Source organism: Zingiber officinale, chromosome 6A (genome assembly GCF_018446385.1).
Source record: "Zingiber officinale cultivar Zhangliang chromosome 6A, Zo_v1.1, whole genome shotgun sequence".
Classification (NCBI taxonomy): Eukaryota; Viridiplantae; Streptophyta; class Magnoliopsida; order Zingiberales; family Zingiberaceae; genus Zingiber; species Zingiber officinale.
In genome coordinates, this window is record NC_055997.1 from 73,785,497 (window position 1) to 73,799,075 (window position 13,579).

Below are 13,579 nucleotides of genomic sequence, written 5' to 3' on the forward strand. Positions count from 1 at the left end.
CTGTCATATATGCATGTATGTATGTTTCAAGTAACCCTGTCCTTCGTAATCAGTGGAAGGGCGAGCGTTACAATACAGACATAACCTAGAGATCAGTGAAGCTCTTATCTTCTCATTTTCTTCATGAGATTCTTTTCTTTTGTCTATTTCATTCACTTCTATTGTTCTTTTTGATTCCATTTCAATTCTTCATGATAAAATCCTTTTGATTCATGTATGTTATGTTTATAGTGGTGGAGAATTAGAAAATAAGCAAGCTTATGGTAGTGAAATGTTGTGAGTGACATTGAGTGAGCTCCACGAATATGCATTTTTGAGTGTGAGGGCTAGAATAGGTGAATACCTTGTGAGATTGTAACTTGCTTAATTTTTCAATTGGATTGAAACTACCATACCTACTGATTATTGTTTGGATTGTATTCATGATTGTTTGTGATCTTTAAGATGACCTTAGTTAATTACCTTTTACTATCTTCTAGGTATTACTAGGGGATTGTTGTGGAGATGATTTTTAGTTTTCTTTACTTACACGGGACGTCCAAGACTAAGTGTGGGGGATTTGATAACCATGATTTTGCTATATTATTTTGAATCATAATGCATATTTTTATTGGTCTATTCATAGCTTAATCTCATATTTACATCATATTTCATAATTACATATGATTTTGGACCTAATTGCAAATTAGCTTATTTTCATGGTATTTGATGCTAATATTTGTTTATTATTTTATAGGTATTAAAAGGGTCATGGACTCGATCAAATCAGGCTACACTTGAGCTCAAATCTAGGGCTAAACGAAGCGATCAAGCCTTAGAGTGTTTTGGACCTTCCATTGAAGATCAAGCTGATCGGAGCCATCCATTGAAGATCTGGCTCATCCAACCTAATGAGGAGTAGATCTGGACCGTAGATGAAGATCAGTACTTCTGGATCATATTTTAGGCGATTTTCTACCGTTGATCAAGCTCCGAAGCATCTCAGCCGTTGGATCAGATTTGAGGAGATTTAAAACCCGCGAGAAGCTACAGTGCTTCCTGGACTCGGCGTTTTCGTGATTCTTCACTGTGTATCTTTCTTCTTCTCCGCATCGCCGAAATCCCATTCCACAATTCTAGATCTGAGAGTTGAAGTCCATCACCAATGGCGATTGCGAGCTGCTGGCGTTCATCTCCCGAGGGCAGAGAGTGATCGAGGGAGGTTTCTCGATTGCGATTTGGGTTCTGCTCATTGCCGCGTTCCTATTTGAGGGAGGTTTCTCGGAGTTTCTGATCCTTTTCCGATCTCCATTCCGCAGCGAAACTGGAACGATCTGATCAATCGAACTAGTTTGCAATTCACATAATCTAAGATTTGTTTTTCTGCCGATGAGGTTTCCAATTGGGTGTGAGCTTGAGGGGAGGTTTCCAAGAGTTATGAGCACCTTCTGGAAATAGTTGTAAGCTTGTACATTGCAGTAGGGTGTTTGAGGGGAGGTTTCTGAGAGCACCTCTATTTTCACAGTAGAGTGGAGAATTTTGATCCGGATTTGGGTAGTGGAATGCTTTTAGTTTTAGTTTCCTTTATCTTTGAATTGTTGATGTTCATGCTCAGATCTAATGATATGATTTACTTTCGTTGCCATTTTGTTCAGGTTTGAATTTCTTTTGCCATCCAATTTCTGATTTCTTACTTGCAACTCTAATTTCTTTAGATTTCTGTAATCAAAACTCATGTTCAGCCACATAATTAGTTTGCAATTAGTTTCTGTTTTGCATTAGAGTTCTGATTAATATAAGTTGTTTAGTTTCGGTTCTTTAGTATGCAAGGCTTTTATTTGGTTCATTGACAGGTTATGACTGTGACCATGTTTACATTTGGAATGCTTATTTTGATATATTGATTGTTACCTCTGTTCAATATAATTTTGTTTGAGCTTTTGAGTTTAATTGACAAGTAAGATTGTGTTGTGAATTGAAGAGTTGATGAGTGATTTTCTTGATTCAATGGTGCATTTAAATTCGAATTAAATTGAAACTAAATTGGTGAGAAAGAAAGTGGATCATGTTTAGAAGTGAATAACCCTTCTTTGATTTTATTAATGATTTTATTAGATGAAGCTAATTTGTTATATGAATCAAAGGGAAGTGCTAAATTGGCTTTGTTGAAATAAGAATATGATTGGAACCAATTCAAGTATTCACACACATTCACTAGTTAGCCTTGGAAAAATACGATTTGAGACTCCATACTACACGTGTTATCTTTAAATTTAAAATGTTCCAATCTTTATTAATTTGATGTGCCACGTCACACACATTCACTAGTCAGGACTCCATAATACGACTTGGAACTCACATGAATCGAGATTTGAGGCGTTCCTATTGGTGGAATGACATAAAGAAAGACATCGCGGAGTTTGTAGCTAGATGTCTAGTCTGTCAGCAGGTGAAGCCTGAGCACCAGAGACCTGCCGGATTACTTCAAAGGATTCCTATTCCGGAGTGGAAATGGGAGCACATCAATATAGATTTTGTGGTGGGATTGCCTAGGACACGATGAGGCCATGACGTGATTTGGGTAATCGTTGACAGATTAACCAAATCCGTACACTTCTTAGCGATTCGGAAGACTAATTCTCTTGATCAATTGGCAAAGTTGTATTGTCGGGAGATCATCAGATTGCATAGTGTTCCCTTGAGCATTATATCGGATAGAGACCCACGGTTCACGTCCCAATTTTAGCAGAGTCTGCAGCAGATCTTGGGCACACAGCTCCGTTTTAGTATAATATTCCATCCGCAGACAAATGGATAGTCAGAGCGGACCATCCAAACTTTAGAGGACTTGCTGAGATCTTGCGTTGTGGATTTCAGAGGCAGCTAGGAGGACCATCTATTAGTAGAGTTCGCGTACAACAACAACTATCATTCGGCTATCCAAATGGCACCGTTTGAAGCGTTGTATGGTAGGCCTTGTTGAACACCCACCCTCTGGGAGGAGGTTGGGGAGGCCTAGCTGCTAGGATCTCATAGAGCTCAGCAGGAGGCAGAGTTGGTCCGCACTATTAGACGGAGGATGTCAGAGGCGCAGGACCGCCAGAAGAGTTATGCTGATTAGAGATATAGACCCCGGGCGACCATGTGTTTCTGAGAGTCTCACCCACGAAAGGGGTGAAGAGATCTGGCCTCCGAGGTAAACTAGCTCCGCGATACATTAGGCCTTTCTATATCTTGGAGAGGATTGGAGCGGTAGGTTACCTCCTGACGCTACCACTGGCTCTGACGGACATTCACGATGTATTTCATGTGTCCATGCAGAGGAGATACATATCCAACCTAGCACATGTTCTATCAGATATATCAGTTCCCATTCAGCCTGACGTTACCTATGAGGAGGTTTCGATACGGATTCTGGACCACAGAGAACGTCAGCTGCTAAACAAGACTATCCGGCTGGTTAAAGTCAGATGACTGTATCATTCTGACGAGGAGACTTCCTGGGAACTCGAGGATATGATCCAAGCTCGATACCCCATCTTTTTACTTGAGGTATGTGGGTTAGAGTTTCATTTAGCATTTATTTGTTTTGCTATTGCTAGTACTTGCTGTGGGTAAATAACAAAATTTGGGGACCAAATTTTTATTAGTAGGGGAGAATGTAAAATACTGCAATAAAATAATAATAAAATAATAAGGTTTAATAGATGAATAACCTTAATAAAATTTTTAAAAAAATCTAAGAATTTTCTAGGAAATTTTTGGAGCTCGTATGACGTTTAATGTAAAATACTCCTCTTTTGTCTATGCCCTAGCTCCCGACTTACCATCGGCCGAGCTTCTTATGTCCTCCACCCCTCACTTGAAGCCCCACCAACAGTTTTCCCCTCTAACATCGCTGTTCCACGCAAACCGTCTTCGGCCAAGAGAGGGAGATCGGAGCTCTAGTTTTGTCGGAGTTGTGTCTCGGGTTCCAGCATTGGATTTCGGTTGTAGTTGACATCCAAGATGGCTATCTCAACAGAGGTCAGTGCCAAGTTCTCATTTTCAATTCCTTCTTCGCCAACTTCTACAGCAGCTTGACCTAGTTTTTGCTAGAGAGGGTATTGTTGATTCTGAGGTTGGGTAAGACATTATGTTTTTGGGTTCCAAATTTGTAGAGATTTGAGTTTCAATTTTAGTAAAGGATGTTGTTAACTAAAATAGATGTTTTTGACAGTGTCCTTGTTGTAGCGTCAGCTACAAATTTCTGGCAGCAAGTGCTTTCGGTTGGTATTCCCAGCAGCTACTCTTTCCAGCCATGAGTCAACAGGGAAGGCTTTGTATAGGGATTCTGTAGAGACAATATCACGACGTGGGATCTATCTAATACGATCTCCATTTTTTTAGGCGGATACCTTGACTTATCTCTTTTGATATTGTTATTCTGATATGCGTAGTAGGTTATATCTAGTAGTAATGGTTGTGTTTATATCTGCCTTGGTGTGTCACTACTTGATACCCGTAGTATACCCATATTGTAATCTGTTATGCATGTTTGCTTATGTCCTCTTGATTCTTGCCATGTGTACTTATGTAGTGACATACAATGCATTACTGAATACAGGTCTAGTTACTAGATATACTTGTCATGTGTACATAATTTGATTTCCTGGCATGTGTACTTAGATTCATCACTACAACAAAAATATTAAAAGACAACGGTTAAAAACCGTTGTCATAGGCCCTTTAAACCCGTTGTAACTGACAATATTGTTAAATGTGCGGTAAAAGACAACGGTTTAAAACCGTTGTCTTTGACCACATTAGACAACAGTCATGCAACGGATTTAAAGTGTTGTCTTTTAATACCAAAGACAACAGTTCTGCAACAGTATAAAACCGTTGTAATTGCCAGTTTTGCAAAAATTTAATCGCAGCTGATATACTATTAACAACATATACACATGTTGTCTTTCTTCAAATTTTAGTTTAAAACCATTGTCTTAGAATACTTTTCACAACGGTTAAAAATCGTTGTCTTTGTACATTCAGTTGCATGTCTATATATGTACTTTTCACAACGATTAAAACCATAGCCATTGCACACAAACTGGTACAACATAACATTTATACATTCACAAAAATAGTTTTCAACATATATACATTTGATTAGTTGTCTTTAATTTATATATACATCTTGTCTCAAACAAAAACCGGTACATGTGTACATTCACTTAAGTTTATAAACAAACATGACCACAAGTAGTATCCAATATATCATGACAACCACAAAAGATGAAACCACAAAATTAAGTTTATAAGACCACAACCATGCAAACCCAGCTATTAAACCCAGCAATTTCTCCCTGGTTCTTTTTCTGCATTCCCAGCATGCAAACCCAGCAATTTCTCCCAGCTGGTTCTTTTTCTGCATTCCCAGCTTGCAAACCCAGCAATTTCTCTCTGTTATGAAAATAAAATATAGTTAAAGCCATAAAAAAAAAAAGGATGGCCAAATAAGCACGAGAAACGTTGCCGCTTCACAATTTCATTAGTGAAGCAAGTGAGAACAAAAAAAGTTTATGAAACTGGTTCATATGGCTATTCGATCTAACCCTTCAAATTCATTTCTTTTGTTAGTTCAAGGCTAATTGTACAAAGTTGGACAAATAGTACAGCAGATAAGTTAAATAAATAAGGTAATTGAATTAAATCGTCTTGTGCATGAAATAGAGCAAAAGTGTGCAGTGGACAAGGACTGAATCCAGGATTAGCAAAAACAATGACTGAAACCAGGATTAGCAAAAACAAGGACTGAAACCAGTATTGGCAAAAACGTCTAGCAAGCAGATGAAGTTGAATCCAACACATACCAAGTACACATGAGCTATACATAATCTAATATGATAACACCACCCTGCTTAAGTCAAGGTGAAGCCTTACACGGAATATACCAACAATCCCTGTAGCTAGTAACAGCAAATAAAGGAGGGCAGAATACATTGGGAAGAAAAAAGCAGTCAGATCATAGCAACTCTAGGTAAGTCTAGATAGTTTGTGTATCTTGCATACAGTGATTGCTAAATTGGTATAAGTAAGTCGAAACAACTATGTGAATGAACTTGATCATTGTGATTCTCAACAAAGTGTAAGTTATTTCCATCCAACTTTAACCCATTCCGACCATTCATCATGTCCAACAAATTGCAAATTTCAAATATTTTCAATTTTGTTTGATTGAGAAACCATTTTCATTCCCAAAGAAAACAAGAATCTCAATACTATTAATTAAATTGGTCTTGCTCCTGCATTTTCCCCATGTATTATCATGTTCATAAATCAGGTAACTGCTCAAAATATTTATCTAGCTCACCTCCTTTACGTGTAAATCCTAGTCTTCAGAAAACTGTCCATTAAGAAAGGAAACAATTCATGATGCTCAAAGTTAATCAGTTCATCATAATCTGACAAGTGTGTTAGTCCTACAGAAATGTGTTTACCAGCAAATGATATATATGTTTGAATATCTCAAAATCTTAAGATGTTGAAAAACATTTCATGCATTCCAGTATAAGAATAATAATAAAATAGAGATGTTCTACCTAGATGTCCTACATACTAAAGTTTTAATAATCATGATGTTTCCAGGGGCATATCTGTTAGGATCAGATTATGTAATATGCAAATACTTGCCGAATAGATCAAGTCATTGTATGATTTTAAATACCTAGTCATAAATATAGTCTTGTATGCATTCTGCCCACTCGGAACGCACTTCATCAATTTCTTCTCTAGAGTATTGGGGTTTGATGAACTGTGAACAAAGACATAGATTAGATTAGTAAAAAACAATCAAAAGATGAGAAGTGCAAAATGATAAACACACAAATATTTGAGAAGATTGAGAATTGAATGTCAAATATTACTATTGATCGAAGTGAATCTCTCTCGATAGTTGCCAATTCTTCAATAATATCTCTCATATATCTCATCACATAAAAACCACACTGTTTCGCATCTGGTTGGCGAGGGCCCTATGTTAAAAACAAATTGTAAATGTCTAATATACATGTTTAATTGTTTCTAATTTAATCATAAGTAGACATGCATACCTTTACTACTTCCCATGTAACATGTTTTTTCCCTTTTTTTGCCTTGTTTGAATTAAACAATCTTATGCTCCTTTATACATCAATAAGAATGGACATATGAGAGTTTTACTGATTAAAAAAATACTTAATAAAATTAAAAAATGTACTCACATATCTACTACGTATTTCCAATCCTCGTCACGAATGCGATGACTAAGCGAATCCAACAAATAAACTGTCTCCTTATATGGATCAATGACAGTGAGAATCCAATGATAACTATGCACAAATCACATAATTATTGCATGCATATTTCTCGAAACAATAAATTAAAACTGATATTATAAGTCTTACTTACCCAAGATTATGTGGCACCAAAACAAGTTGATTTCTTGATGCTTGACTCAGCTTATCTGCCAAAACACTAGCTCTTTCATTCAACTGCTCGAATTTGCTGTTTTTGTCCAGTCGAGTCACACATGCCACATATGGGATAATGTGTGGATTAACAAATCTGATTTTGTGGACATTGTTATATGTTTTCAGCTTTTTATAAAGATGCCTACCATTTCAAAATGAAGAATGTTACAATGCTAAATCAATAAAGTTTATACAATTTATATGGTAAACAAATAGAATAAGAAGACTTACCACATGTAAATTACTATACAATTTGCAGTTATGGGATCCAAATGATAAAAAGGAATGATATCTTCAAGGTGCACAAGGATTTCATATTGATCGTCAAAGAAACCCTCCTCACAAATCATTGATATATTTGTTTCATCATTTAGAGCACGGTTACAATAACAATACAGTAGATGCAATGACCTTGGCACACTTGATGAAATAATTGGGTTATTTCTTTGGACGACACTTCTTTTCCTTTGAGGATTCTAAAAATTACAAATGTACACATGTTAGGTGCAACACTAATCTTTGTTGGAAAATTTAACTATAAATATAATATGACATATACCTCATCTTGCATAACTACCAAGTCAGCCGGCCATCCCACATGTGTTCCAATAGCATCACCAATTGTATCACATTGATTTGGAATTGGACATGGCAATTGTGCTAATTCATCCACAGCCTTATCAATGGAGACACGCATACAATTAATAGGTAATGGAACACCATGAAGTAATTTACCAACCGCATTGACATGAACAATTGTACCATAGGCAACAATATTGCTCTTAGAACCCAATGTCAATGCAACCAGTTTACCCTAAAAGATAAGTAATCATGTTATAAATTGATGCAACTCATAGTTTCAATAATACTAAGTAATATAATGACAACTAAATATATACCTGGAAGAAATCATCATTGTTCAAAATTTGCATGTCATCATCATCCAAAGTTTCAATATTTGGGACACACTTTTCAATTTTGATATTTTCGTCACTCATGGGATGCAACTTTACTGAGCAACTACCTTTTTCATCCGTATCTAAGTCGCATGCACCCTTTCTGAACATTGTTTCAAGTTTCTGTATGCGTTCATCTTGATTTGATATGCGTGCATTTTGTTGTGAGATTAATATCTTTGCCTCCATCAACTCTTTTTGTTGAAGGATAAACTGCTCATCAACAAGGTGTTTCTGCACTATGCTGCCAACATTAAAATAGAATGTTGGAGTGACATATCCTCCAACACCCCTCACACGCCCAGAATGCTCCTTAGATGAAAGTGCTTTTGAAAGGATATCCGTGTTTGCCTCTTCTAAGTGCAACTTACCCTCCCGTTTTTGTTGCACATAATCATCCTATCATGCAAAAGAAAACAAAATAATTACTGGTACAAAATTAATTACTGGTAAATAACTCCCTATTAAGTACTAACACTAATATGGATATACAAAAGCAGATGCAGAAATCATCTATTAAGAAACGATTTTGATGCAGAAATCATCAATTAATAACTCCCTATTAAGAAAACAAAATGATTTTGATGCAGATGCAGATGCAGATGCAGAAGCATATGAAACGATTTTAATGCAGATGCAGATTTTGATCAAGAAGCATATGCAGATTTGGATGCAGATTTTGATTTTTTTCTGCAATGCTGTAGTGTACATAAATGTAACATTATATTATTGTTGCGACAATAAAGGACAGAGGCATAATAAAAACCATAAAGGAATAATAGATTTAGTAGGAAAGACGCATAATGAGCTTGCTTACAATCTTTTCTATTGCCATTTTCAAATCATCGCCTTCAAATTGCCCCTTCTTATTCATCCGTCCTTTCTTCCAAATAATCGCTCAATTAATCTCTTCATCATCACATAATTCATCTCCCTACAATCAAAATGTATAATATATACAACTTTATAAATCACATTAATAGATTTAGTAAGAATAAAATATAGGCAGATTCTAGATCATATTTACCGAATTAAGCATAAATACTTACTATTTCATCAGCAAAACGAGCATAACCTTTACGGGCAAGCCGATGTGGGTATACATTCTGCTTTCTTCTCTTCTTTTGCTCATCACTTACTTTCTAGTTAATTGAACATTCCTCATATATACCAGCTTTAAAACTAAAACAGTGGCTTGTGATCAACTCAATTGAAAATAGCAAATTATAATCCTTACCTTGAAGTCGTCCGACATGCGACTGATTACAAACGCACTCCAATCATCTCGTGTAATACCATACCCAATTGGTGGTTCTTTCAACTCTTCCGGTTTAGCAAGCTTGCTAAAAATAAACTTATGAGTGAGGAGAGCTTTATATTGCCGCCACTTACTATTTGCCGAATTCAAACACCCCTTTTTCCATCTGGGGTCAACATTGTAACTCAACTATAAAAAATATTAACCCATTACATTAAATAGATCATAAACATATATAAGGTAATTAAAATTTTCAAAAGAAATTTAACTTACATTAACTGATTCCCATATTAAATCCTTAACGCCACTTGGAACTTGCTTCCATGACTTGTAACTTATCCTAACCTTTTCCCGAGCGAGAATGCCGATATAACTTTGCATTTCACTAGCAAAGTCTCCTATTGGCTGTCCAAATTTATTGAATTTTATATCCTTTCTAATTCCGTGGGCCCTTTGCCTAACCAGCTTATCCAAACGAGTGCGACCTCTTGAAGTTCTTGTTGTTTCGGTCTCTTGAGATTCCATTACTGTACCAGAATTTCCAGAATTTCCAGAATTTGCAGAATTTGCCATATTACCTTCTTTGGTTCCTACAATATTTCCATCTACCTGAATTCCCTTTCTTGTACTATTTTTTCCACGAGATGTCATAGTTTCCACAAAGCAATGAAGAGATGCAATTCCAGAATCTTGTTAAGTTCTTCAATGATGCAATTCCTGCATTATGCATTGACAACTTGTTAGCCATTCATAAAATTACACTATGCACTGCATTGGTAAATAAAGTACAGTAGTTTTCCATTTGCATCATACATCAATGTCATTCAAAATGCTACTCATACAAGAACCATAATAAAAAAAAAAGGAACATGTTCCATCACTTATTTATTGATAACCCAAGTCCCATCACAATCTTCACGGCTACATGGTGGTTCTTTCTCATCTATTCCATCAACATCCATTGATAGAAACCCTCTTGTAAAACATTGGTAGTGGATTACATCATTTTCCAACTCATCATCATTTATATATTCAATGTTCTCCATAGTAGGTGTTGCAAGTACAACATGCCATGTAGGCTCTTGAGGATCTTCAATGTAAAATACTTGCTTTGCTTGACTGGCCAATATAAAAGGGTCAGATTTGAATCCAATTCTCTTGAGATTTACCATCTTGAAACCAAGATCATCAAATTTAATACCATTATTATTCTCAACCCAATTACATTTAAACATTGGAACTTGAAACTTTTGATAATCAAGTTCCCATATTTCTTGAATGACTCCATAAAAAATCATGTCTGAGACAACTGGATTTTTGTCCTTTGAACTAGCAACTTGCATTGTCTTTGCGATTAAGCTTACTCCGGAGTTTTGAACAACTCGTATATCATCACGCTCTTTTGTATGATAAGTAACCACATCAATCAAATAACTAGAATACTTTAACACTTGATTGCTAGGTCCGCGCGCTATCCACTTCAATCTTTCTGATATTTGACTAGTGGAATGGCAAACTGCACTTGCAACCTATATTTCACAATGTGATAAAATTTGAACTTAGCTTTGAAAAAACCTATATTTCAAAACTTATGAAACTTACACGATCACGTAACCAGTTAATAAATGATCGGTTATGCTCATCTTGTAGCCACCTTTTGGACTTAGCCTTATGAGGAAATTTTGCATTCAAAAATGTCATGTGCTCCATGATGAAATGATTAGGGATAAGTTAACCATTTGAATATAAGAAAAGTTCAAGAAAGTATTAATAAGTTAGAGAAATTACTCGATATAAGGATCAACATCATCATCATTTTCTAATACACAACGATGTGCTTGATGCAACTCATCATGACTAGGGGAGTGAATTACTGAACCAGATAGAGGCTTTATGAGTTGTACTCTTCGATGCCTTGATGGGATCCCAATTGTATGCACACTAGACAAGTAGTCTGAGCAAAATTCCACAGCCTCTTCAGCAATATAACTTTCGGCTATACATCCTTCAGGTCGATTGTGATTTCGCACATAGCCTTTCAAGATCTTCATGAATCTTTCAAATGGGTACATATGCCTATACCATACCGGTCCACATAATTTCACCTGCCGCACAAGATGGACAGTTAAATGAATCATAATATCAAAAAAAGATGGGGGAAAATATTTTTCAAGTAAACACAATAGCATCACAATCTCTCTTTGCAAATCATCCAACTTTGAGACATCTATCACTTTATTATATACCACATTGAAAAATCCACACAACCGAATGATAGTATCTCTAACATGTTTAGGCAAGACACCACGGATAGCCACTGGAAGCAATTGTTGCATCAAAGTGTGATAGTCATGTGACTTAAGGCCAACAAGTTTCAAGTCCTTCATCGACACAAGGTTTTTAACATTGGATGAGTAACCTGTTGGGACATTTATTCCTAACAAAGAATTGCAAAAAAAAATTTTCTCAGCCTTACTTAGTGTAAAACACGCTGCTGGCAAATATGTTTTATCTCCCCCATCTTTGGTGCCAAATCAGTTCTCACATTCATCTCCATAAGGTCTAGTCTTGCTGCTACTCCATCCTTTGTTTTTCCTGGAATGTCAAGTAACGTACCAATGAGACTTTCACAAACATTTTTTCAATGTGCATCACATCAAGAACATGTCGAACATGTAGATGTTTCCAATACTCAAGTTCAAAGAATATAGATTTCTTTTTCCAGCATGATTTTTCATCAACATCCTTTAACTGAAGCTTCCCACTCATTTTTCCCAAACAATAATTAATACTTTCAACTCTTTTTAATACTTCATGGCCAGTTAATGGTTTTGGTGCAAGGTTAAACTCTTGATTCCCGTTAAATGCTTTCTTTTGCCTTCGATAAGGATGACTTCTAGGAAGAAACCTTCTATGGCCAGTATATGACATTTTTTTACTATGCTTTAACCTTATTGAATATGTTTCTTCACCGCATATTGGACATGCATGATATCCTTTCACAACACAACCTGACATGTTCCCATATGCAGGAAAATCATTGATTGTCCATAGTAAAACAGCTCTAAGCAAGAAATTTTCCTCTCGATATGCATCATATATATCAACACCTATATCCCATAAGCATTTTAGGTCATCAATTAAAGGTGCTAAGTAGACATCAATATCATTCCCCGGTTGTTTGGAACCAGAAATCATCATAGTGAGCATCATAAATTTTCTCTTCATACATAACATTGGAGGAAAGTTGTAAGTGATCATAACAATTGGCCAACAACTATATGCAGAACTAATCGTACTATGGGGATTAATCCCATCTGCTGATATGGCCAATCTTAGATTTCTTGGCTCAGAAGCAAAATCAGGCCAGTTGTGATCCACCAATTTCCAAGAGGGTGAATCAGCCGGATGACGCAAGTATCCATCACGAATTCTTTTATCAACATGCCAAGTTAACTCCTTAGATATCTCCTTGTTCTTAAACCATCTTTGAAATCTTGGAATAGGTGGGAAGTACCAAAGGACTTTTGCTGGAACTCCTTTATTTATTGTATGTTTTTTTCCCAACTTCCACCGTGACATCCCGCAAATAGGGCAACTGGTAAAATCCTCATACTCCTTTCGGTATAAGATACAATCATTAGGGCAAGCATGAATTTTCACGTAATCCATCCCTAATGCAAATAAGCTTTTCTTTGCATCATACAAAGATAAAGGTAATTCATTGTTATCTGGAAGCATTTCCCTGATCAAACTAAGTATGTCAGTGAAACTTTTATCATTCCAACTATATTTTGCCTTCAAGTTATATAATTTGACAAGTGAAGATAACTTTGTAAATTTAGTACATCCTGGATATAAAGGTTTCTCAGCATCTTCAAGTAGCTTATGGA

General features: G+C 36.0%; 2 protein-coding genes and 1 long non-coding RNA gene across 3 annotated transcripts; all 3 read right to left on the reverse strand.

Moving 5' to 3' along the window:
• Window positions 1-6,853: 6,853 nt before the first annotated feature.
• On the reverse strand, window positions 6,854-7,404 carry LOC121994072. Its single transcript, XR_006115572.1, has 3 exons — window positions 7,224-7,404; window positions 7,074-7,143; window positions 6,854-6,995 (listed from the first exon to the last, which is right to left on the reverse strand). It is a non-coding gene; the product is annotated as an uncharacterized LOC121994072 (long non-coding RNA).
• Window positions 7,405-7,406: 2 nt separating this feature from the next.
• Window positions 7,407-8,617, reverse strand: LOC121994935. Its single transcript, XM_042548811.1, has 4 exons — window positions 8,372-8,617; window positions 8,032-8,286; window positions 7,704-7,948; window positions 7,407-7,614 (listed from the first exon to the last, which is right to left on the reverse strand). The coding sequence occupies exons 1-4, from the start codon at window positions 8,615-8,617 to the stop codon at window positions 7,407-7,409; spliced, it is 954 nt and encodes a 317-aa protein (XP_042404745.1).
• A 709-nt stretch (window positions 8,618-9,326) lies between these two features.
• LOC121994936 lies at window positions 9,327-10,259 on the reverse strand. Its single transcript, XM_042548812.1, has 4 exons — window positions 9,960-10,259; window positions 9,666-9,875; window positions 9,478-9,570; window positions 9,327-9,362 (listed from the first exon to the last, which is right to left on the reverse strand). The coding sequence occupies exons 1-4, from the start codon at window positions 10,257-10,259 to the stop codon at window positions 9,327-9,329; spliced, it is 639 nt and encodes a 212-aa protein (XP_042404746.1).
• Between the last annotated feature and the right edge of the window lie 3,320 nt (window positions 10,260-13,579).

Bases quoted from the DNA above. Each gene is read 5' to 3' on its own strand.
- LOC121994935 (XM_042548811.1), bottom strand. From the start codon at position 8,617: ATGGAGGCAAAGATATTAATCTCACAACAAAATGCACGCATATCAAAT. The intron at 8,287-8,371 runs GTATATATTTAG...CTTATCTTTTAG, and splicing joins ACAATGATGATTTCTTCCAG to GGTAAACTGGTTGCATTGAC. The intron at 7,949-8,031 runs GTATATGTCATA...TGTAATTTTTAG, and splicing joins TGGTAGTTATGCAAGATGAG to AATCCTCAAAGGAAAAGAAG.
- LOC121994936 (XM_042548812.1), bottom strand. From the start codon at position 10,259: ATGGCAAATTCTGCAAATTCTGGAAATTCTGGAAATTCTGGTACAGTA. The intron at 9,571-9,665 runs GTAAGGATTATA...TCAATTAACTAG, and splicing joins GCATGTCGGACGACTTCAAG to AAAGTAAGTGATGAGCAAAA. The intron at 9,363-9,477 runs GTAAGTATTTAT...TTTTGATTGTAG, and splicing joins CTCGTTTTGCTGATGAAATA to GGAGATGAATTATGTGATGA.